We start from the raw sequence: 26,039 nt of genomic DNA, 5'->3' as shown, positions 1-26,039 counted from the left end.
CAGTTATTGAAGAAGAAGAAGAAACTACAAAACCACCACAGGTACAAACAGACGCAGTTCAACATTGGGTTGACACTATATCCAAATCACCAGAATTACTTCTAGCGTTACAAAAAGTGTCCCAACAAGCCTCCTGTGACTCTGTATCTCAAACAGGTAGTATTTCCAAATTCATTTCAAAACCCCAAGGAGGCATTTCTGCTTCAAAACCCCTCTTTTCTTTACAACAAACCAGTTTTCCAAAAACCAAATCCAAATATATTTTCAAAATTAATTTCCAAAATATTTTAACTATGGAAGAAGGATTTTATCATGTTGCTCCTTCAAAAAATTTCCCTCTAAATTGGTACTACAAACCCTGTAATTTAGCCAAACCACAATCCTACTATGCCGCCATCCTTGAGATTACCAACTCTGTCAAGTTCAAACACTTCAAACTACATTCAGATCACACTGAACCGACATATTCTACATGCATCATTCACAAAGTTATCCATCCTAAAGATTGGGTACAACCCTTACATCAACCTCTCTCCTTCCCCCATACACTTCCTTACAAACCCCCAGGACTTCAATACTTCCTATACGTATTGGGATTACCAACATGCATGGTTCAATGCCTTCCTCCTACAAAATCAAAACCATAGCCATTCTTGGCTTTTCTACTTCCATAGTGTCATGAATACTACAAACCTCCCCCTCTGGTTCCTCTAATGGTGGGACTACTTTAGTTGTCATGTTGACTACCTCAAAGAACATCCTCTGGTTGAAAATAATTACCTTCATTTCAAAAATAATTTTCAACCAACTCCTTCTGAAAGGAAGTTTCCTTCCCTTCTCATTTTATATACAAAGTTTTTTATTTCATGGGTATGTTCATGGTTCTATTATTATAATCTCCAAAACGGACATCCAGTACTTGTTCACATATTCAAAATCAAATGGTGGGATTCCTTTGCAGCCGAATCCAAAAGTTCCAAATTAGCTGTTACAGAATGGTTACAAAAACATCAAACAACTCCCATTATTGATCATCATCCTCAATCAAAATTTCTAGCCCGAAAGGCTCAAACGGCAGCTCTCCTTGCCTCTGCTAGAACTGAGGAAGAATACCTCTAAATAGTACAAGACATTATACAAAGCCAAGACCCAAAAACAGTCTTGTCCCAATCCAGCTCATCTGACTCGACATCTCCTGCCATTTCCCTTGGAGACGATAATAAAGATGACTGTTTTGGCATTCTGCCACCAATCAAGAGACATTTAAAAAAAGTATTTCATGCTTTTAAGCCTCATCTGTTTTGAGCCCATATCTTTTCTACTCAACTGTTTTGAGTCCCATTTGTTTTAGGCCTTTTTCTACAAATATTACCTGATGCTACAAACAGACAAATCTAGTGTCGTTGGTAAGAAGACAACAAATGAAAATCTCACAAAAAACATGGGCAATTTTTTTTTTTGTCGTCACCCAATCATGGCAGGCAATACCACATGGGTTCTAGAGGAATCTCCAGGCTTTCCAAAAACAATACCACATGGGTTCTGAAGGAATCTCTAGGCTTTTCAAAAGACATTTTGGCCTCTTTCGTGTCAACTCGTCTATAAAAGGGGACTCATAAATCCTTAGAAGGCAGACTATCATTTTCCCTCAGAAGATTTTACTCTCCTCTGTAACCCATATCCATTCTTTTTTGTAACCAATTCTCCCAAAAAAAGATTTTATATCTCCCTTTGAAACTCGTCTATAAAAGGGGACTCATAAATCCTTAGAAGGCAGACTATCATTTTCCCTCAGAAGATTTTACTCTCCTCTGTAACCCATATCCATTCTCTTTTGTAACCAATTCTCCCAAAAAAAGATTTTATATCTCCCTTTGAGCAAACCCTAACCCCATGAGAGGAGCTAGCAACATCTATGAAGACCACCTTAGTTCTAAGAGGAGTGAAGGCTCTAGAAAGAGATAGGGGATCTTGCAGGATAGGTGATTTACTACGAGACAAAGCCCTTGGTGCATGCGAAGAGGACGAAGGGCAGGAGGCTTGAAGACTGTAATTTTGCTAAGCAAATCGTAAAATCAAAGATTTGTTCTAGAATTTGGCCATAGAGTTGTGAATCAGAGGAGACCATTAAAGTGCAAAGAGCAAGAAGAGAAGACGCTGCACAATGAGAGGAAAATAGACTCGCGTAAATGGGAGCTTCTCTCACTACAGCCGGTTACTCTCTCACTTAACACTTGAGGTGAGACCGATAAAGATTCTCGATTGGGACGAGAAAGAACTTCATAATAATAAAGTTCCCATCATCAGAGGCTTATGGCGAAGCTCACAAATCAAGAAAGAGACATGGGAGAGAGAATCAGAAATGAGACAAAAATTCCCCGACTTGTTTATAAACTCAGGTACATTACTCAAATTTCAAGGGCAAAATTTCTATTAGGAGGGGAGAATGTAAACCTCGGAAAAAATAAAAATAAAAATAAATAAAGGTTGCTTATATTGAAAACTAACTACATGAGAAATAAAAGTGAAGAAATTCATGTGTATGGTTAAATGAAAGACAGGAATTCAGAAATTTTAAGAAAATAGGGCCTAAATGCAAATAAGAGAAAATATAGAGTGTAAGTACTCTCTCCTCATCAAAAATCTACAGGAACTATAAGGAGAGAAAATAGGAAGTTTTATACCCATTTTTGCAAAATCAAGAGAGAAACACTAAAATTCCAAGAACCTATCTAAGATTAAGGGTTTATAAATGGGATAAACACTTGTGAGCAAGGGATTAACAAGAAATTGAACAAGAAGAAAAGAAAGGAGGGAGTTGAAAATAGTCAACTAGTTGAAGATCAAAATCTTAATTCGTATCGGGTAAGGTGTTCTAAACATGATCTTAAAAATTCATTTTAAATTTGATAATGAATTGATGCCTTGATATTGAATTATAGGTTAGGGTTCCTAGACATGAATTGGGGAAAAGTACTTATTGTTAAAATTAAGTTAATTCATGTGTGGTATGTCGTTTGTGAAAGTATTGTGTGAAGGAAAGGGGGTGACGAATCTGGATAGACTTGTCTCCTGACTTTCAATGAGATTTTAGGTAGGAGGATGAGGGAATTAGAGTCAGGTTCCTTCATAGAAATTGTATATTTGGATGTTAGCTAACCAAGGAAACTAGTATTGCTCAATTTAAAGATGTAGAACTCCAGTTATGGGTTACCAACCGAGACTGATTCGTGACTAATTCTGTAGGGCAGTAGGACTGATTAGTTGATGAGCAATTTTGACTATCTTGGAGGCAGAACTAGGTTCTCCTTCCTTCAAAGAACTTGTAGCCTCGTGTCTTAGCTTTTCAACAAGATCAATCTCACTTAAAATGGAGTTCTAGAACTCTAGATATGGTTAACAATCTGAGTGTTCAGACAGTAACAGTTGGACAGTAATAGTTCAATGTCTAGACATCAACGGTTGGACAATAACGGTTGGACAATAACAGTTGGACAATAACAGTTCAATGTCTAGATAGCAACGGTTGGACAGTAACAGTTGGACAACAACAATTCAATGTCCATACAGTACCAATTGGACAATAACAGTTCAATGTCTAGACAGCAACGGTTGGACAACAATAGTTCAATGTCTAGACAGTAACAGTTCAAAGTTATATAGTAACAGTAGACTTTTACGTGAATATTATATGTAAGAATATAAAAGAATTGAGTCATACGAACACTTGCACATTGAGATACTAACTTTGAAAAATATACATGATATATGTATGTTTGTTATTATGAGGAAATGAACATGCATAGAAAGTAACATATGTGTAATGGATGAATATGGATTCTCTATAATATCGGCTTGAAGGAATAATAACAAAAAACTTCCTTGTGATTCAGGAGGAGCAACCAGGATTAGATCTTCTATTAGGGGAGGTCACGAGATAGGCGGAGCAGGTGCGTGATTTTCTCTCTTTTTTGCACTTATACAATTTAAAATTCTTCTGGTGAATGCAATTACAATAAATATCGTGTTCAATGTAAATAAAGTCTAGTGTATTTACAAGATTATCTTCGACTAATGGCATCCGTGATAGGATTGCCGGGAAATGGATTACAAGATTAGCTTCGGCTCATATTTGGCCACTAGTAGTATTGTTTTAGATCCTGGTACATCTTAGTACTACTTGGATGTACAGTGAATTTAGACTCGTGGGCCTTTCTTAGTAACTTTTGTTTAAGGGTTTTGTTGTCAGGCACATACATATATCGCCCTAACATCACTATTCCATCATCATCCATTCAAAAAAGAGTTTCACCCCTCAATTCCAGTTTGATTCTTACTTTTGACACTTCATCATCAAGTTGTTGTGCCTCTAATATTTGCTCCCGATATCCTGACTTCACCCTTAGTTGAGCCATTAAGGATCCTTACGGACTCACATTTAATACTGCCCCCAATCTCTTTAGCTCAATCATAGTTTTCTCATTCAAAGTCGCTGGTCCACCTTTAATCGCCTTGTCTTTACGGCTAAGAGTATCCGCGACTACATTTGCTTTCCCTATATGATAATCTATAATACAATCGTAGTATTTAATTAATTCTACCCATCTTCGTTGTTGCATGTTCATATATTTAAGGCTTTGGAAAGGTTACATCTCTCCACTAGATGGTTCTAGGAACAACTATGTTTGATCTAGAAAGGTCAGTTTAGAGGATTAGGGTTTCACCTTTTATGATTGGAATTTGTGTTTACTGGCAAAGGTTGAAAACATGGCTTTATGGTGGATCTTGAAGATCAAGGCGACTGGAATCAATCCTTCAAGCATATTGTAATTGTGGTTTTTTATTTGTAGGATCATGCTTTGTAAGATATTTTGGTCTTTGAGAGATATAGTAAGGTTTGGATAACAGTCAAAGGAAATTGGTTCACTACATAGGCTAGACTCGATGGAACTTAGTAAAGAGTCTTGGAAATTTTGAAATCTAGTGTCTCTGAGTACTGCTAAAATAGAGATATTGAGATCTTCTTTGGTAAAAGGTTTGATCTCTACCTATACTAGGCCGACATGAATATATTTGTAGTTTTGATATTGATGTTTTTGCAGGGATTTAGGAGAAAGGAGTTGGATTGTTTCAAAGGGTTTTGTGAGCTAAAAATCTCATTCTTCAGTTTTGATTGTAAAATCAGTTTTGAAAAGATCAAATTTGGAAATTTGATGAATTTGTGTTTTTAAAACTTTTGGAATGTTCCAATCGTCAATATTTTTTGTAAAATCTTCAATTGTAATTTCTTCACTATTGATAACTCTTTTATTTTCAGAAGATTCAGAGGTAGAGAAAGCTAAAATAGAAGTTATTCTATAAAAAACAGAATTCATAATTTAAAAAGATAAATTTAAAAATCTAGGTCGTAATGTGGATTTATTGCCCTTTTATCACTCAACGGGACCTCCTACCATTTAGTAGCGTTCACCTATACTTATAATTTTCTCTTCTCACCACGAATATTGTTTCTTATAATATTATTGCTACCTAGATCCCAGTAAGCTCTGATACCAAAGAGAGTAAAGAAAGTAAAGAAATCAATACATGGCGTTGTTACACCTGAGAATGATCTAAAGATCTGGTCACAGGTTTCTTGCTAATATATATATACCCTAATAGAAATATTGGTATAGAAATAGAAATAAAAACCAGTATGTCATGTTGTTGCACCTGAGAATGATCTAAAGATCTGGTCATAGGTTTCCAGTCGATATACTTGATTTCAAAACAAAGCAAAACTATTAAAATAAAAAAACAAAATAAATTTTTGATGTGAATGAAGAAGTAAGTTAAGGAATGATAGGATCCTCTAACAAACACATAGTAGTATACTTAATTTTGTAGAAATGTAAATACAGAATAATAGTAAGGATTTGGAATAAAAATGAGATTTAAAGGAATCTTACTTAAATTTGTATAAAAACCAGTACAAGAGATATAAGTTTTTGGTTCGGATTCAAAAATATGGATATATTTACAGGATATTGGAGAGCAATACATAAAGTTACAAGGAAATACAAAGGGAGAGGTTTTGATGCCTTCTGCAGATGATCTTTTGTAAGTGGTTCTGCCTCCAAAGTTTGGGAGGAGCCTCTTTATATAGAAGGGCTTGAGATTGGCTTTTTAAAAATTTCATAAAGTAAATAATTTGCTTTTTGAAAAGTTGCATGTTGCCTTCTTGATGTTTGTCATCTTTTGTAAGTGGAGGTCAGCTTTTGAAAAAGGTGAACTAAAGTCTGGCTGGTTTAACCATTTGTGTTGACAGGAGGAATTGGGCTAAAAAATTCTAGGACTAGGAAAATACTTTTTTTTTTACAATAAGTGCATATTATTTTTTTACAGGTGGAAAAATTCAGTAACAATCATCTCCATTGTCATCCGCTAGGCCAACAATGGAACTTGAAGATGAAGATGGATAGGATTCATCATCTTCTATGCTTTGTAAGAGTTATTTCATGATTTGAAAATACTATTCTTTCGATTTGATTGAGGCAAGAAGAGTAGAAGCATGAGATCTTTGAGCTAGAAATTTGGATTGAGGATTTGGATATATAATTTAGGCCTTTTGGTGTTGCTGAAGTCATTCTATTACAGCAGGTTTTGAACTTTTGCTTTTTGCTGCCAAAGAGTCCCACCATTTTACTTTGTATCTTCTGATAAGGATGAGATATCCATACTGGTAATTATAGTCAAAATACCAAGAACAAACTCAAGGAACAAAGAATTTAGAACATAACATGAGAATTGGTGGAAACTTTTTCTCATTTTCTGAAGGTTTAAAATTTTGTTTGAAATAAATGAAGCCATTTTCAATTAAAAGGTAGGGTTTTATTACTTTGCAAATAAAACCAAAGTAATCCCACCATTGAAGGAACCAATTTGGTAAGTTTGAAGTCTTGATGGAAATATTGAAATAGAATAGCCAAGAGTGGCTGCCTTTACTATTTTGAAGAAAAAAAGTATTAAACCATATTTGTTGATAATCCTAGTATGAATAAGAATGGGCAATGGAATCACCAAGTTTGACATGGTACCTGACCAGAAATTGAAATGTTTAGTGCAGGGGTTGTTTCCAATCAGAGGGATGAATGATATTTTGAATAATGCATATAGAGTAGACATATTGGGAATGATTTTGTTGTAGTTTGAAATGTTTGAATTTGACAAAGCCTGTTATTTCAAGTATTGACATGTAATAAGATTGAGATTTGGATAAGTTCCATGGTTTGAAATACCAATTTGGAGGAAAGATTTTTGTGGTTACAATAGATGGATCAGGATGAAAATATCCATTTTCTATGGTTAAAATATTTTGATAATTTGGTTTTTCAATATAATCAGATATTTCTTTTGAAACCTTTTGATATAGTTTAGTTTGAAAATTTGTATTAAAAGGAAGCAATGATTTTAAACATAGCTACTTCATTTCCTTAGGACCTTTTAAAGATGAATAAATAATTACTAGCAATGAAGAATCATTTAGATAACATACCTTAATTGAGAAGGAAGAGGTTCTACATTCATCCTCTTCTTAGGCAAACTAGCTTCTAAGTAATGTGCATACTCGCTTATCAATATTGACATTCATGGATTAAATGCTTCTAAATTGAATGAGACATGCTTCAAGTGGTTCTTTTAGATTACTTTATTCGAATGCTTCATTCACAAGCACATCAACTATATCTATATCAAAGAAAGTATAAGATGTTGAAGGATACTTCATTGCTTAAAAAACATTAAATGTGACTTGTTCATCTTGTACTCGAAGTATGAGCTTGCCATATTGAACATCTATTTCTGCTTGTTGCTAAAAACCAACATCTAAGAATTAGAGGATTTTGATGGTCCTTCTCCATGTCATTAATAATAAAGTCAGCTAGGAAAATAAACTTGTAAACACCTAAAAAAAAAGAAGTAAAATCGAAATGACTCCACCATCGCTGCCAATTTCTGAATTGGCAGTGACATAGTTTCTAGTTGCCGATTTCTAAATCGGCAGCAACGCAGTTTGTGGCTGTCGATTTCTAAATCGGTAGTAGCAAAGTTTTTGGCTGCTGATTTCTGAATCAGCAGCTCCATAGTTTTTGGCTACCGATTTCTGAATCGGCAGCAGCATAGTTTGGCTATTGATTTATGAATTGGTAGTAGCACAATTCTCACTGTCGATTTCTGAATCAGTAGCGACATAGTTTATGGCTGTCGATTTCTAAATCAGCAGCGACACTATAAAACCTAATAAAAAATTGGTGTTAGACTGACCTATCCTAGAGGAGAAGAGGAATGGAAACCAGCTCAAGGATAACCCAAAATGGGGGATTAGGACAGCCTTGGTCCAACGTCCAAACGCCCCCTTTTTACATTTAAGAGGGTTATAAATGCTGCAAGGAGAGAGAGAGAGAGGAGCACTCTTCCGTAAACGAGCTATACATGCTCTTGTCCCCTTCCCTCTTCCTAAAATGAGCTGCATGCTTTTGTTCTCCCCTCCTTCCTAAAGAGAGCTCAACAACTCTGCTGCATGTGACTAGCAGCATGCCCTTTCTTCTATTCCCCTTTCCAAAGAAAAACTTGACCAAACCCCAGCTGCATGTGCCCTCCTTAGGCGTGAGGGAGAAGGGAGAGGGAGAGAGAAGGTTGAATAGACAAAATCATGGAAAAAGAGGGAGTATAGGGCCGACTGGAAACAACCAGTAGAGGAAGAATGGTAGAAAACCGAGACTTGAGGGAAGAACCATACCATCAAGACCTGCTCAAAGATTGTCTAAAAACATAAGGTAAGACCAATATCCTTCTCTTGGCTGGCTGTTACCCCAGATTTCAGACAAAAGGAAAAGGGAAGAAAACTTGAAAATGGAAGAGGTGGTGTTCTTGCACCTTAACTCAAGGAAACTTGACTAAATGGATAGACCTATGTAGAACAAAAGATGAATGAACACATGCACAGACCCTTACTCAAGAAACATGAATGATTTTGAATGCATGAACCTAGGGGAGGGTCGGCCATGGTGAGGACTGGACAAAATATGAATTAAAGTGACAAGATGCATGGACGATGATCTCGTGAGACTTATAAGAACATTTTTTTAATCAAAAACAGAATCATACTTGTGTTGATGATGTAAATTCTGCATATTTGATTGATGAAATTATATGGAAAGGTGGTGGAATGATGTTAAGTGCAACTTGTGTTATTAATAAACCTTGAAAGCATGTTGCAACTGAAACAGGAACCACACCATATAATGCTTCGGTTTTGTTTATTTAATGAACGTACATGTGTAATTGTGAATCAAGAGAATGAATTGTGAATTGTGAATTGTAATTGTGATTATACTAGTGAGAAATATAATGATTTGCATGTGTAGCTAAGCGTAATGAGAAGCAATGTCCAGCTATAAGGATTGAGGGAACAATGAGAGAATTCGTTGTGACGAACACCTTAAGGGAATTAAGTCCGTGACCAAAAATGGACACTTATGAATTATGAAATTGCTAGTGGTGGTGTTGATGTATTACCATAATGTAAGTGAAAACATGGAATGAATGAATTCAAAACAAAAACCTTGCTAAATGAACTTGTGTTGTCTATAGCGAACTAGTGTTCGCTGCTGCAAACTGTGTTCTATGCAGCGAATCAACGTTCGTTACCGAATTGTGTATTCTGCAGCGAATTAGGTGTTCGCTGTCGAATTTGTATTGTCTGCAACAAATTAGATGTTTGCTGCCGAATTGTATTGTCAGCAGCGAATCAGGTGCTCGCTATCGAATTGTGTATTTCGCAGCGAATCAGGTGTTCGTTGCCGAACTTGTGTTGTCCACAACAAATCAAGTGTTTGCTGCTGAATTTGTGTTGTCTGCAACGAATCAGGTATTTGCTGCCGAATTATGTATTCCGCAGCGAATCAAGTGTTCACTTTCGAACTTGTGTTGTCCGCAGCGAATCATGTGTTCGCTGCTGAATATGTGTTATCTACGCATGTAAAGGAATTGGGTATGTGTTTGGAATATACGAGTATAAAGGCAAAATTACATTAATATATGAGTATATATATAAAGGAAAATTTGCATTTAATATCTGCTGATTTATGCAAATTACACTTTGCCTTTATGGTTTGAAAAGTTATGTTTTGCCTCCTATAGTTTGATATCTAAGTAACACTTTACATACTCTTAAAAATAAGTCAGGAAAAGTTACTTAAATATTTATATAAATGCCATTATTTTTTAAAAATGAATAAAAAGATCTTGAAACAAAAATATAATGAAAAGGCCACTCAATCTTTTGACTACCATCCAAGCTTTTTTTTTTGCAAAAAATTTCATGGATTAATCTTCTTCTCTAACATTATACAAACCTCGTGATTACATGGTCATATAACCCTCAACAAGATTGACAACGAATCCCAAAAAGCCAAAACAGGTTTGATCGAAGTGTGACACGATGAAAACATGTCCCAAGGGGACTAGTACTATTGGAATAAGAACTTGCGCCTTACAAATATAAATTCACGAACGGGAAGTATAAGGAAGATGTCATGAAGCCAATTATTCTTTGATAAATCAATTTAGTTCATTGGAGAACCCAAGAATACAAAAAATCCTCCTAACACTAAAAAACAATAGTTCATCAACAATTTTGATCGTAAGACTAAAAACAAAAGTGTCTTACAATGAGTTTTTATACTCCAAACAACAATCCCTAATGAATTTACCCTAGTGGGCTGATTTGAACCCATTTACTTAAGATGTAGGTTGATTTCAGGCCCAATCACAATCAAACCCAAAATATAATTTAAATAAACCTAAAAAATGTTAAACAAACCAAAAACACTTAAAAATAAAGTTTCTCTATGCTACCACAAATAACTAAAGAGAAATAAAGAGATAAGTCTGATTTTCTTAACTTAAAAAGGTGTTATAGCTGAAATAAATATTACTTGTAACTCTAAGAAGAGTTGCTACCTCTAAATATCCCAAATAGACTAGAAAAATCTTCTCTGAATATGGAATTAATTTTATCACCTCTTGCTTTTTTCTTGTAGAGCTAGGTTTCCTTGTAATACATGGATAATAATAAATACAAAATATCACCCTTTGTTGCTACTTTATTAGTTTCCGATTAGAAAAATCATTAAATGATCCTTCCTAGCTTAAGAATCAAATCTGGCCAAAATCTTCCTTAAATTTATAAGAGAATATTTGCTTACTTAGAATCCTTGTAACATTAGAAAATCTTGCTCAAACAAGGCTATCATAGGGCTGAATATATCAGGCCTATGATGAACATGGATTAGACCCTTCTTGCACTTGGATTAGATGAATTAGAACCTCGTCATGATGCTTCAATGAATCTCCAAAATCAGCCCTAGCCAAAACCTTTGTAACAAACTCATTCATTGCCCCCTTTAATGCTTTTATCTTGTACCTTGTGATTAGACTAATTGAAACATATAATGAATCCTTGATAGTGTTTGTGGGCTTATCTGTATCATAATAAACACACCAAAACACACAAACCCATTTTATTCTTATTTCAACAACACTTATAGCACCGTCACCAGTCTTTAGCAGCCCCTAGTAGCACCTATAGGTGGTTGCAACAAAACTAATCAACATATTATCTTTGTAAAATGGAAGATATTTTTTAAGTAAATTCATTGAGTTCTATCTCATAAGCAGAATTTGGTAGTTTATTAATGACAAAACAACCTACGTCGAACCACTAAAAGCATGTTGACCGACCATTTGATTGTTGTTATTGACATGGTTGTTTATTCCAGGATGTAATGCCATCATCTTATTGAGGGTGTTTGTATCAATTGGCAGACCTAGAACACTTGCTAATTGCTTTATTTACTACATTTTCTACATTTAGAGCTTAGCTACAGTGGCATGTCAAGGATACTTTTTCAAGCCCTCTGTAGACATGGATTCATATCGAATCTTTATGTTTTCTATGACTGAAACAACATTTTCTCTCATGAAAAATTTAACATGTAACAAAAAAAATAAAGCAAAATAGTCAAAATGCACAACAATTAACCGTAAAATTGCTAGTTGTATAATAACTAAAATTATAAGGCTTGTATAAAAGAAATGAAACCAAACAAGGCTAATTTCTAATAAAAATCATCAGAGGTAGTGACCATCATGTTGAATGTAAACATTAGAAAAATCATAATAAGAAAATTTCTAGCAGCAAATAAGGCAAATATATCCACATGAGACAACCTTTCACAGTAAAGATAATTATAGCACAAACCATTGCAAATAATAAAGGAAGCAAGAAAAGGAGAAGGCAAAACAGACAAAACACTGCATTTTTTCTCAACTACAACATATTAAACTTAAAAAAGAACTAAATTGCATAACAAAATTTTATTCTAAAGAAACCTTCTAGGATAAGATAAAACACATAAAATGTAATAACACCAGCCATAAAAAGAATTTACTGACAGACTCAACTTTTTTCTCCCGATAGAAATCAAACAAATCCTTCCTCTTAACCATGGTGTTGCTCTCCTCCCTGTCCTCCACCACCACGGTAGCACCACATGCGGTGAAAAATTACCTCTCCTTATCGCCAACCACCAATAACAAGGTTTACCATGTACGCCGACCAACCTCAACCACCATGACAGCAATGACAACCTAGCCACCAACCACGACTCGACCAATAGCCACCAACCACGATTCTCTCCCTCCTCCAGCTAAGACAACCCTTTTCTCTTACAATCATTAGATCTTAAGAAATCTTGAGTAGGTGAAATAATGGTTTGGATCTGAGAACGAGGGAAGGTGACAAATCCAAGAAACGAGAGAGAAAGATATGTTGTCTGCTTTTTTGTTTGTGGGTTTTAAGTAATTCTACATTGACCTCGAGGCAAAGAGTATTGTTTTAAATTATAAAGAAAAAGTGTAATTCACAAAAAATCATAGAATGTTAAATGTAATTTTTCCATATATAAATTATAGATGTTATGGTGGTGTTATGGAAATTAAGTATGTGTACAAGATGTTGTGTCAGTGGTTTGTGAAAGATTAATTGTTATAATTAGGAAAATTGAAATAGACTTATTGGTTGAGCATACGATTATCATGTGTGGAAGTTTAAGATTTTATAAATAGTAAGCGGAATTGTTGAATTGAATTGTTGTTTGTGTCTTGGATATTGAAAGTCATATGTTCAAAAAATAACTTGGTGGAATTATGATTAAATTGTGAATTTTTGTTAAAATTGGTTAAATCATTGGTTTAGTAAATTAAAAGGAAAAACAAAAGAGGAAAGTGATCTTGGTTCTATGGTTGAATGATGATGTGTTGGTATTTTGTATGCATGATAGTAAATGAGAAAAAGATAAGATTAAATTAATATGAGAAATGTAATGTTTAAGTATACAAGTTAAAAACATGCATGACAAGTTAATCAATTTTGTGTTGAGCTAAGTTGTTAGCCTAGTTTATTTTGAAAATAGTATAATTAGGACTTCAAATAAAAAGGATGGCATGTAATTAAGTTATCTTCTCTTATCTCTTTACTTTAAATACTTTAATTATATTGTTGGTTATTATATTTACTTGATATAATTTGCATTAATTGTTGAATTTAGTGATACACCTAATTCATCCTTATCTTAGGTGTTAAGTTGCCTTAATCCTTGAACAACAGACTCCTTTTGACTATTGCTAGTTGAGCTACTAGCTCACTACTTCTAGTTTTATATTCATTATAATTAAAGAGTTAGGGTTTTTCATCCAATAACTTTGGTTTCTTGATTCATGTAGTCATTGGGTTTGGTGTTTATCAATCTGATTTTAAATTTCTTAGGTTGTTTCTATCTTGTTTGTGGGTTATAAAGTTCTTACCATCCAGATTCGCATCAATCTTCCTCTCAACATAGCCCCTACTCTGTCATATAAAAAAACACTACTTTTTCTCAACCCACAAACACTCGATCTCTTCTCAAACCATACAATTCATATTTTGCCTAGAAAAACTAGCTTCCTAACCTAATTTTAATAGCCAAAACCACCTGAATCATAACCATAAAACACTTGAAATCATAACCCATAATAATCCAATTATCACAACTTCTATTTCCATAAAAAAAAACCCATTGTTTTTCTATTGTCTTTGCAGGTCCCGACAATAGCACGTGAAGAGCACTCGCCACCACCAGCCTAATTGCCAATCAACTAGTGCGTGAAACGTACATGTTGACACTGTTTCACCTTGTTCCAACCTATTTTGGTTGATTTTGAAAGCTTTAGAAGGTCATTTTTGGATACAAAATGAATTTTTAATTTTTAGCTTTGTATAATTATAATGTGAACTGGTGTGTCAATAATTGGTTTTCATGTGTTTATCTTGTGTGTGCATAATACACTAATGTGCATAATATACTAATGATCTATTATGTAGATATTTGGTTTTCATGTGTTGATGATCATGTATGAAGATTTTTTTTAATTGTCATGTGTTAATAATTTTTTGTTTAATGATTTAAATTTTCTAATGTGGATGCATTTTAAGTGTAAAGGTTGTTATTTTTTGGTATCCAATTATTTTTTAAAATATATGGTAGGAGTATTTTTCATAAACTTATATATAAATATTTGTGTTGTTGGGTTTTATCATCAAATCATCGACCTATTAGCAGCATGATCACTAAACAAGTCTTGTCAATTGAACGTTGAAACTTAGTCTTTTTTATAATAAAAAAAATGTTTTCATTTTATTTTGTATGATTTATGTTTAACCTAAGGGTAGTATGATTCTTAGAAAGATCTCATTCTTTGAAAGTTGAAAAATCAACATGTTTTTAAAGTTATACTTATATATTGTTTTTTGAAATATGAATATACTTTGTGAGTTGAAAGTCCCTTTTGATTCACTTTTTTATTATACAATAAATTATTATTCTACTAGTGGGGTCACTCTCATAGTGACAACATTTGTTTCCTTAAAAAAAAATTATGTCATATGAATTTTATCTTTATTTATAAATATTTATGTCCTTTTGTTTTTATCAATGAGTGCAAGTTTTTGTTTATAATTTTTCATGTGTTAAGATATTATCTCAATATTGTGAGTTGAAACCTTCAGACCTCTTTTGAACATAACCTAAGAAACAGGTCAAAGTCCAAACTCGCTAATACCATCATCTCGAGTCTAATACTCATATTTTAGAAGTGAGAATCGAGCCTTATTGCCAAGCCTGCGTTCTAAATAATTGTTTTATGTTTTGTTAGGCTTTCTTTTATTAACAAATATGCATATATTGGTTTAAACAAATCTTAGCAAAAACATAATAAATATCTTTATCATTATAAACAAGCAACAACCAAATTACCAATAGGATATGTATATTGATTATCTTTCATATTACATAATTAATCTCTTAACTAAAACCTCTGAAAATCAAAGTTGTCAATTATATTCTGGTTGGCGTTTTGTTTTTCCTTTTGGAATAATAAATTTTGGTTCGAAAGCATTTTGGCATTTCATTTTGAAGTCCTGTAATGTGTGTGTGTGATTCAAAATATTAATACATACATGATTCAATTTAAATATAAAGATAAATTAACTTTAAATTATACAATACAAACACAATATCAAGTATTTAAACATAATTTTAAAATTTAAAAGTCCTAAATAGTCAAGAGTCAAGATTAAGAAGTAATTCAACATAAGCAAAATGCCAAAATATTGAGAAAGTAAAAGGTTTTAATACAAAAAAAAAAATAGATTAACCACCATCTTCTTCATTAACATATAAATAAGGTTGTAGATGTTGTGGTGGCATGTAGGGACTAACAATCGTGTGATTGAGTAGCAATCCCTTCCATGGCTTGTGTGAACTACATGGTTGTTTTATGTGGTCACTTTTGTGAATGTAGTTGACAAATCTATACATGCTGATATGGTTTGTAGACTTGTGGAATATTTCGGTCTTCTGCAAGGCAATCTGCTCGACGGAAATTGCTCTGAGATTTCAAATATAACGGTGCAACCAGCGTTATCAGGGTTCTTGCTTTCTCATGCTCGTAGGAAACTTCTTATAATGGTGGAACTCTATTATACTTGGTTCTTACACAGAAATTGTGGATCGATCCTGTGCAGACAAACATCTTTTGCCTTTTTTTTTTGGTTTTGGTGGGTGAGCAACGGAACTGGGAAACCATTCGCAAGATACAGCAGATATTGTCCGGGATTGTTTCTTGATAAAACTAGGGAAAATGATGCACATTCGTTTCAATTTAGTTAATTTGTATTTGGAAGCTGAGTTGCTAAAATCTTTTGTTGCCATTGAGTAATTACGTGTTTGGCTTAATTTTACCTGGAGATTGATCTTTTTGTGTGGCTTTTATTATTTTTGTCTTTAAAATTCAGATGTTATTCATGCTTGAATGGTGCCCGCCTAGCACGGCCTCCTATGGCACCCTTGTTATAGACTGATTCGGTGATGTGCAGGAGGGATGCAGTAGGGTTGCTTTGCTGAGCAACTGAGTCTGAGAAGAGGGACTTCCTGCTTTAAAGTCAGTTTCGGGACTAAACGAATGAAATAATCCCGGAATATCTCAACAAAAATTTGGGCAAAAATCCAAGGCGATGCAATCTAGAATGAAACACAGTTTGTTTCATACAATATGTCAAAACCAGAGACTCCATTAAAAACACTCATCACCAACATCCTTCAACAAGATTGTCAGTCCCAAGCCTACACAACCATTTTTCAATACATGAAGCCTTTCAAAGTTTGACATAGTCGTGCTAACCAGAGAAATGGGGTTCTCGACAACTACAAGTTTGAAATCATAGACATCGCGCCTTTGCCAAACAATAAAAATTCTATTTTCATTCCATAAGTCACCAGGAACTTACATCAGATTCAACTGAAAAGAAACTCATTGTAAGAAAATTCAAAACCAATTAATTATTGCAGGTGGTCATAACACATGCTTAAGACAACTTCTAAAGTACAGCAAATCCAATTCTGTAAAACTCTGTTGTCCAATTCACAATCTGGATCTACAAAGAAATCCTGTGGTGACTTGAATCTAAAGATGATGGGATTACAAAAATTACACTGGGAAAGCTCGTGCCTTGTACATACAAATGTATGCCATATGCCAATCACCTAAAGATCAAAGGAATGAAATACTTAGAAAAGGAATAATAAAAACAGTTTTTTTCTTTATGAATAGAATGGCATTTGCTAAATAAGCAAGTACAAGTATGGCAAATTTTTCCACCACATAAGATCATCATTTCATTCAGGCTAGCTTACCTCCTCCAGAGAGCTTAGTTATATCTTCCTCTCGTTGTGGAATAGGATTATCATCATCATACTCAATCCATTTCCCTGGGATGAACATTGAGTACGCATCAGTTGAAAAATTGGGGTTGATCCAAATACACTGACAAAACAATGACAAACTTGACAGAGAACTAACCACTTTCTTGCTTGACCCATGCAACATAATGCCCTGAATCAGCACTCCTTCCCTTATGGGTCAGCACAGCAACCAAATCATATATTCCAGTTAAATGTGATTCTTTGTCTGAAGAACCACCTGGGGCATAAAGCAAGAACATTAAAGAGCATGAACTTTCATGGAGGCACCAGCAGTGCAACCTCAAGTATTAGAACATGAAACTGTGTGCATTCCCCAGGGAAGACAACTATGGGAGAGGAAAGTAGCAAAATAAAAATCAGTCATTTACACCTTAATTTAATGAATATAATCAGTTTCCTGTATATTTAGCATCTCCAAAAAAACATGCAGTATTGGTAGAATTAACTTTGAAAAATCAAATACAATGAAGGCTGCTATATCCTCTTATATGCACAATAAGCTATCACTTGGCCCAAAGTCTTTCACAAAATCCAGGAAGCACACCCAGAGACAACAGTAACACAAATTATCAATTCATTGTTGGAAGTCAAACACAAAGCATCTACAGGAGACCCTCGATATAAAAAATTAAAATACCAAAAAGAGAAGCTTCAATCAGGAGCAGGAGAAATTTAGAAGTTCTTACCTTCTCCAGAGGTAGAATTTGATGATTTTAAGCTCTCATTTGATGGTCCCTAAACAGGAAAGAAAAAAGGGTAAGATATACCAAGCATTTTCATTGGGCTTATCTATTCATACATGCATTCGAATCTCAAGCATCTACTAACCTCCACATCAGTCATCTTGGCATCATTGTCCTTTGAGCTAGAGCTCTTCACCTTGGCTTTCAAACCAGCCTTTTTACCCTCCTCATCTCTTAAAATCTGTATTATGAGATGTTAAGAACAATCATAACCATCACCTAAACTTATGCACCCTTAGATACTTGCGGAACTCCACCAAAACAAACTGCTAAAATATACCTGGCGAGGTGCTTCTAAATTTTTGCGAAGATCATCCGAGCAAAAATCGTATACATCCAGTTGCAATGGGTAATCCACTTTCTAAGAAAGACAGTTATTTTAAAAAGGATATATCAACACAAATATTAAAAACTACAGATTTTACTATTTTTTTGGGCAAGCAGAGCATTCAATCCCTTAAATTAAACAAGCTTTTTCACAACCACAGAAACAGAACAGAACTTTTGAAGTCAGTTCTCATGGGTAACAGAAAGAAGAAAAGAAACCACTATTACCCGTAAAATCTTAGCCTTTTGATTTGATTCCCTCTTCCAGAAAAAACGAACAAACTGAACAGTTAGGTACCTAGAAATCAAATATGTGCAGTCAGAAATTCATTATTTTAAGAGGAAATTTTTACAACTGAAAAATAAAGTATTAGCAGGGAAAAAAAAAAAAAAAGAGATCCACACTGAAGAAGAAAAATAGTAAATTAACATCTCAAATCCTCACAAAAGTCAAGCAATGATTAGGAAGATCCCCATATTACTTGGATCCTGTGATTGAGATTCAAATGGTTGTAACTTATAAATTCAAAAGTAATTAAAAGGGAAATCAGAATGTAGAGAAAGCCAGGAATGTTGTTACCTTGGCAAGGCATTAATACAGGACTCTTTCAGGTAAATTGCACTACGGCCCAAGGAAGGGGAAGCCTTCTCCAATTCAGACTTCAAACCCTATAAACAGTAAGATTAATGATAACGTAATTTTCATGTAATTTCGAACCATGCACACATGCACAAAAAAATGCATGTACAATGAAATACAAATTATTTATACATTGCAGAGTAGAAAGTGATAGTTGGTGAATCTAGTGATGCCATCAACGGACCAAGTGGTGAAATTGGCTCAGAACAGAAAGCGAGTTTTATGAAAAGAATCAGAGAAATCAGCTATATTAGCTGCATTTACAGGTTCGCTACTAGCTTTGGAATCATTAGCCACTGGTTGATAAAAAGCATTTCCATTTATTTTTATTTAAGCATCTAAATAATAGTCCATTGTAAGAATTGTTAGACGGCCATTATAAGAGTTCTACCAATTATTTTAGAATTTACAAAGATCTCAATTATCAAGAACCTGGTGCTTCCAAATGGTTGCATCATATACTAAAATCCAGTTATTTTGACTTTCAGATGATAAGCCAGCCATCATAATCACGAAAAATTCCTCAACAATAAGGTTATACAACTACAAATGCAAGCACAAACAATGGCTATGAAGCTTTTGTGGCCAATTTGGTGTATGATCATGCAGAATGGCACAAGAAAAACCAGATAGCCAACCCAACTAATTTGGGATTGAGGCTTGGTCGTTGTTGTGTTATATTTGCCATGGTGGAAGACTGGAACTAAAATGTTATAAATCATCTATGGAAGACAAACCTTAGTTAGGGACCAGAAGATTGGCATGCAGAAATTATGCAAGAGAGAACTGAAAAGGCAATGGCCTAAACTTGAGAAGGTACTGTTGTTATTTATCAATAAGTAGAATATTCTATAGTCATACCCTCCAACACTTGGACAATTACCATTTAATGTTATAACAGTTCCCAACAAAGTAACGTTGTAGTTGGTAAAGACAAGTAGCAAGGATGAAGCAAGAAATTTTGCTTGAATGACAGGATTAAGATATCAATAATTTAATATTTCAAGCGTGTTTTTGCTGCTCATTTTGTAAGACTATATATAAGTGTTCTTCTTCCAAAGACATGGATTATTTTATCTTTTGAAGAATAGTAATATTCAATTATAAGTTTTCATGCCATTATGAGCAGATGCAATTGGCTTCTACGGTTGATTCAATTTAAATAGGATGAAATATTGTATTTAACTCGGATCTTTCAATTGTTGAATTTCTTTTTTTCTTTTTCTGGGTACATATGATCAGGGGTAAAACGAGTTGCTTAAAGTTTGGGGGGATGGCTCTACACTTGCATTTGGGTCTGTTCAGTTGAGATACAGAGATGTGGAATCAAATTCATTGTGCAAAAGCATCCATAAGAGACAAATGATTATCAAGATCTAGTCAAGTGCAAGCACAAACCAGACTACTGCAAAGGAATGCATAAATCATTCAACACACTAAAATCAAGGAGAAGGAAAAGAATGGAATCCTGATAAAAGAATAATTAGCAAATCTTACATGCTTCAGTCCTTCATGCAAATGGTTCACCTCTTGAGATATGTGGCACTTTAGTGAGTAAACTGATTCTGTCTCTGAGCTTTCTTCACCACTTTCTTGGCAATGTACCCTAGCAACCCAATATTATATACAGAATTTGTCAAAGGTTGTTGTCCTTGGCAAAATGGAAACACTCATAATCATTTAAAAAACATCAACAGCAATCCAACAGTAAATAGAAGATTAGAAATTCTAATACTAATTCTTTTGCTTCATGTAACATTAGCTATAATCCAACTGCTAAGGAAAAAAAGTTGAAGATATCCACCTGCTTACAAGTTCAATGCCAAAAAGTCCCTTAATTGTATCTGGATTTTGACTGCAAAGTTAGAAGATTAAATCAATAAGTTGAATATCAGTGGCAGGAAACTAGCATTCTGAATAAGCAACAATATCTAAACCAATAAGTTCTACATAGGACATTATACTTGAACAAAAACAATCTCCAATGAAAGTTTTAGCCATACTCCAAACTGCAACGGAGTAAAAGTTTTGAGGACATCAATTATATAGCAATGCATGCTTCTATGGTCTATGAAGCTAAATCAACCAATACATGTGCATAAACACAAACCAAACTACCTGGGACTCGGTGATCTAAGTGACTGTGAGAGGGTGTATAAAAGCTGTGTCCAACATTCTTCAGCATCCTGTATATCTCAAAATGTAGAGACCAATATTACAACAAATTATATTAATACAACTGCTATGACAGGCATATTGATTTTTTGAAAAACCTGCTGCATGTAGACTCCATTATGCAACTGGCCAAATTGTGGATACTTTTTGCGCAACACCTGCAAAAGTAAATGGGAAGAGTAAAATGTGGTATTCCATTTTCCCCTATTTCCAAACAATCAAAGTGCAATACAGCAACTACTGTAAATTCAAGGTATGCCAAAATTCAAATATAGGCTTATTGTGGTAAACATCAATTGACAGACTGCAAAACTGAAAACCTAATTATGACAATAATGTGTAAGAATTTGCAACATTACAGGCAAATAGTTTTGTATGCCATTAGGAACTAAACCTAGGCATGCCAATACTGTGTAAAAGAATTTTACAGAATTCACCAAAGAGGAAGATTTTTGCACAACATTAAGCATGGAATGGCTAATGTGAAAGTCCTAATCGATCAATAAGATCAACATTAACATCCATAAATCAGTGTTCTTTGCCTCTACAACATGCTAGTATCTGGAATACATTTCTTCAGCACAAATTAGTAAAACTTCACATACATGACAACTTGTTAAGAACTAAATGTGTAAGAGCTTGCGACATTACAGATAAATAGTTTTGTATGCCATTAGGAACTAAACTTAAGCATGCCAATATTGTGTAAAAGCATTTTACAGAATTCACCAAAGAGGAAGATTTTTGCACAACATTAAGCATGGAATGGCTAATGTGAAAGTCCTAATCAATAAGATCAACATTAACATCCATAAATCAGTGTTCCTTGCTGCTACAACATGCTAGTATCTAGAATACATTTCTTCAGCTCAAATTAGTAAGACTTCACATATGTGAGAGCTTGTTACATGATAATATGTTTAAAAAGGAGCATCCAACATTTATTAGTAGGAGTTCATCCCATTTATATTGCTAAAATATTCCCAAATAGCACACATCAAAAAATGCCGCAAATAAGGCAGGAGCGGAGCACAAACCATCCAGAACTGCATAGGTGCCACAGGCTTGACACTTTTATCGAGTTCATTAAATAGTTCTCGAGTTGCAGCTGTCAGCATATGAGATGTCTGATCCAGATCACCGCTTTTTTGAGATGGATAGCTGACCAAATTTCACATTGATAACAGTATTTCAGTAAAAAAAACATGCACTTTTGATCTGCAACTTGAAACTAGTTTCTGAGACATTCAAAAAGTAAGAGAATTCACTTGGATAAAGCAGACTTCAACTCTGGAACAGAATGCAAGCATTGTACTGTCGAGTTCATGTAGCAAGTGTTCCCTAGATTAAAGAGGCCAGCAGTGTGGCCCTATCAGCAGAAACAAATTTAGCAAAATACTAGCATTAGAGTAAAACAAGAATATTACGTGAGAAAATATCATTAAAATAAAAACAAAAGCTTTTCACAATAAACTTGAAGTCCATGAAATGGAAAGCACTACTTTTAAACTGCACAACTTCAAAGATATAAATAGAAAAGGCATCGATGAGAAATATCTGGTGACATAAAAATGAGGGAAGAAAGAAAAAAAATATACAGTACTAGATATTCACTGGACATTGCATGATCCAGTGTTTCACTTTTCCTTTCAACCAGGACAATGGCATTCAAACTGAAAGTCAATCAAAGGTTTGTACAGGATGCATAAACAAGGGTCATAAATTCTATGCTTTATCCATTGGATGAAAATGGACCTTGCAAACACAGAGGCAATGAAAATGGACATGCTAATCACAATAAGAGCCATAGCCTTCCTATAAGGATTATCTGTGTGCGTGTGCCATTGATGAATGAATTTACAGGCATATTCCAAATAAGATATGAGCCCTATTCTGGTCATTAATCTCTCCTCTCTTTTTTTCTATTCTTTTTGTTGATATTATTTCAGAGCAGCTAGAAGATCTTTTCTGCATTGCCATCCTCTCCACTTTCACTTTTCCCTGTTCTTTGGTGAGCAACACTGCAACTTACACAGTTTGGTAGCAAATCAAAAGCACAACATATGATTAGTATAAAGCCACACTGATAAATAGTGGCTTAGGAATGGAGATGAAGCATTCAACTAGGCCAAGCCTAGCCAAAGGTGCAAACGGTAAACCATTGCTTTTCTTGGACCATGAAAGCATGGCTTAATTAGTCATTTACCAGTCAAGGCTCAGCTTGTGCAGCAATTATCTGCTTGCTTGGAATTATCACAAGTCTCAAAGAAAGAAACAACAACAGATTGAATTTTAGGATGAATAGGCCTGGTAAGAATATTAGAATAAGCAAGTTCTTCATGTCCAATAAATAATTACTATTAAGAAGAGCTTTAAAAGGAAATGCAGACAGGTCCATGTCACATTTCAGTGGATCCTACAATCCAGGAGCTTGTTTGATACCACAGAATAAAGGAGAGAACAAAGGAGAAGGTAGAAACAATTGGAGAAAAGAATGAACATCTGTGCTTAATTAGTATGTGCAGTAAGTATCTCTATAATCAACCACTTGTATGAAAGGCTCATATTGACTTCAGAACTTAATCATTTGGAAGCTGTTTCATCAACCTCCATTAAGTTATCCAAAAAAAATAAAAGAAAGAAACAAAAAAGAAAAATTATTAATGCCTTAAAAGGTGAAAGTTAATAAATTTCATTTGTCAGCAGTATATAAATTCTGATATGTCAATTTTCTACATCGATTAGCAGGTTGTATGTGAAGTGGCATGCCATGAATTCACAAGTCATGTGGAGAAGAAGAGGGTTGAAGAAAAATACCAGAGCAACCACTTGTTCTTCTTCTGGAAGATCTTCCATAAAAATAGGGCCTTTCTCTGGGGCCTTCACAATCTCATCAGCAGTGCCCATCATCATCATTTTTTGTCCCTAGAAAAATGTTTAAGTGGATACACCATTATTTACATCATGTTACACAAGAATAAGAGTTGTGTAGTTGTGAAATAGTCATAAAGACCCTTACCTCCTTCACTCCTACCGTTGCCCAATCAGCATCATCCTGCATTGTTAATCAATGAAGTTAAAGCAGGCACTGTTCAAGTTTATCAAAAGACAACAGATTCCTAATAACACCTACAAAGTGACCATTAAAATGTCAAGAACCATGTAGACCACAAAGTGACCATTAAAATGTCATGAACCACATAGACCACAGCAAGCAATTAATTAACATATTCTGGTACATTTAGAAGAACATCTATTTACCTTCAACAAACCACCCTTAACCATGATCTTCTGCCTCTCGGGGGGCACTCCAGTCAAATCATACAGCTGGCATTTGAAAACATAAGGGGGCTGGCTTGTGTCAATTTCCACTTTTGGAAACACCTCCTTTAGCCATTTTACACTCACTGAGCCAATGCATTGAAAAACAAATGAAAATGATAGCAGAAAAGGTACAGCTCAGATTTCGCACTGAACTTGAGACATTCTACAGATGAATTAAAAGACACAGGAAAACAGAGTGCACATTGTAACCATAATAACATTCAAAACCTGGAACCCCAAATGAATTGAATGTTTGCTAAGTCTCGATCTCAAGCTACTTGAAGTTTGCTAAGTGGGTCCTTCTCTTGCATTTTCTTTTGTTTAAAAATCCAAAATTTCTATAAGCTTCTTCTAGTTTGAACCTCAAATTTGTCAACAATCCTACAGCCAGTTTTCTGGCACCTTTCCACAACAAACCCTAATCACTTATTACCAATGTAACCCAGAAAATAATCAATTATTAAAAAGAGTTTCAAGATTCTCATAACTTAGCAAAAAGAAAAATTACTTGATTGCTTTAATCAATTTATAGCTATCTTAGATATTCTTTGTTTCTCTCTACACAAATATCATAAGACTAATACAGTCATGATTAGAACACAATAACAAAACGACCCAGATAATAAATGACACTAAGTTTTACAAATCTTTCATCAACAAAACCCGATATTCAGCGATAACCCACTTCATAAAATTCAAAAATAAACCCCGAAAACTTTAAAAAAATAAAAAATCGAAGCTTTGCAATGATGGGTTTTTTGAACAAAATACCTGTCAACATGGTTGATGGGTTTTTGATGATGTTTACTTTTTCAAATTTTTCTTCTATTTTCGAGTTTGCTTGAGCTGAAGGAAAACTCTCAGCTTCGTGAATTTTAAGGGTTTCATTTCTTGGATTTACTTGCTTGTTTTGCTTTTAGGAAGGAGATTTCGGGTCTGGATTCAAATCCGGGTTTCATTTCGATCCACGACCACTTTAGGTCCAAACTAGATCATTAATAAGTCCTGCATTACGAGTCAAATTAATTTTTTCAATATAAAAAAGGTGTCCAAACATTATCAAATATCAATATGTTTTCTAATAAAATATAATTATTAAATTAAAATATAATATAATATATATTGGATAATATTTAATATGAATTTCATAATTATAAATATTTAAAAATTAACAATTAATTACTTCTCAAAAAAGTTAAATTCAGACTTTTAACTTTGATATAATAATAACTTGTACCGAGATATAAAAACTATAAGTAACCAAAAAAATTATCACTTCATACCTATTTAAAAAGATGTTAATAAATAGTATAAAATACCCATGAAACTTGATTAATTCTTCGATAAATGAGATTAATTCTTTGATAAATGAGAGTAATTCAATAAAAAAACTAAAAAAAAATGAGCAAAATCTCATGCATACAATAATAA

At 34.0% G+C, this 26,039-nt stretch overlaps 1 protein-coding gene across 2 annotated transcripts; it reads right to left on the bottom strand.

Moving 5' to 3' along the window:
- Positions 1 to 16,871: 16,871 nt before the first annotated feature.
- On the bottom strand, positions 16,872 to 25,558 carry LOC133701898 (ubiquitin carboxyl-terminal hydrolase 7). Of its 2 annotated transcripts, XM_062126072.1 has the most exons (18): positions 25,380 to 25,558; positions 24,546 to 24,691; positions 24,304 to 24,339; positions 24,102 to 24,209; positions 22,553 to 22,653; positions 22,322 to 22,445; positions 21,383 to 21,442; positions 21,228 to 21,295; positions 20,914 to 20,964; positions 20,607 to 20,715; positions 19,050 to 19,138; positions 18,698 to 18,767; positions 18,423 to 18,503; positions 18,228 to 18,323; positions 18,086 to 18,134; positions 17,497 to 17,616; positions 17,331 to 17,405; positions 16,872 to 17,180 (listed from the first exon to the last, which is right to left on the bottom strand). In XM_062126072.1, exons 1-18 carry the CDS (start codon positions 25,387 to 25,389, stop codon positions 17,125 to 17,127), a joined length of 1,449 nt encoding a protein of 482 aa, XP_061982056.1. In that variant the 5' UTR covers positions 25,390 to 25,558; the 3' UTR covers positions 16,872 to 17,124. The 2 variants fall into 2 exon arrangements, with proteins under 2 accessions (XP_061982056.1, XP_061982057.1); XM_062126073.1 differs by lacking the exon at positions 24,546 to 24,691 and having other exon boundaries at positions 25,380 to 25,557.
- Positions 25,559 to 26,039: the final 481 nt, after the last annotated feature.

Source organism: Populus nigra, chromosome 8 (assembly GCF_951802175.1).
Source record: "Populus nigra chromosome 8, ddPopNigr1.1, whole genome shotgun sequence".
In the NCBI taxonomy this organism is placed as follows: Eukaryota; Viridiplantae; Streptophyta; class Magnoliopsida; order Malpighiales; family Salicaceae; genus Populus; species Populus nigra.
The sequence above is the reverse complement of the archived record's forward strand: the minus strand, read 5'-3'. Positions and strand labels throughout refer to the sequence as shown.

What these genes read in the sequence shown, in the direction of transcription:
- LOC133701898 (XM_062126072.1), bottom strand. An exon ending in ATTTAGAAGCACCTCGCCAG is followed by an intron (nt 18,324 to 18,422) that starts GTATATTTTAGC and finishes CTCATAATACAG; the next exon opens with ATTTTAAGAGATGAGGAGGG. An exon ending in CCAAGATGACTGATGTGGAG is followed by an intron (nt 18,135 to 18,227) that starts GTTAGTAGATGC and finishes TTTCCTGTTTAG; the next exon opens with GGACCATCAAATGAGAGCTT.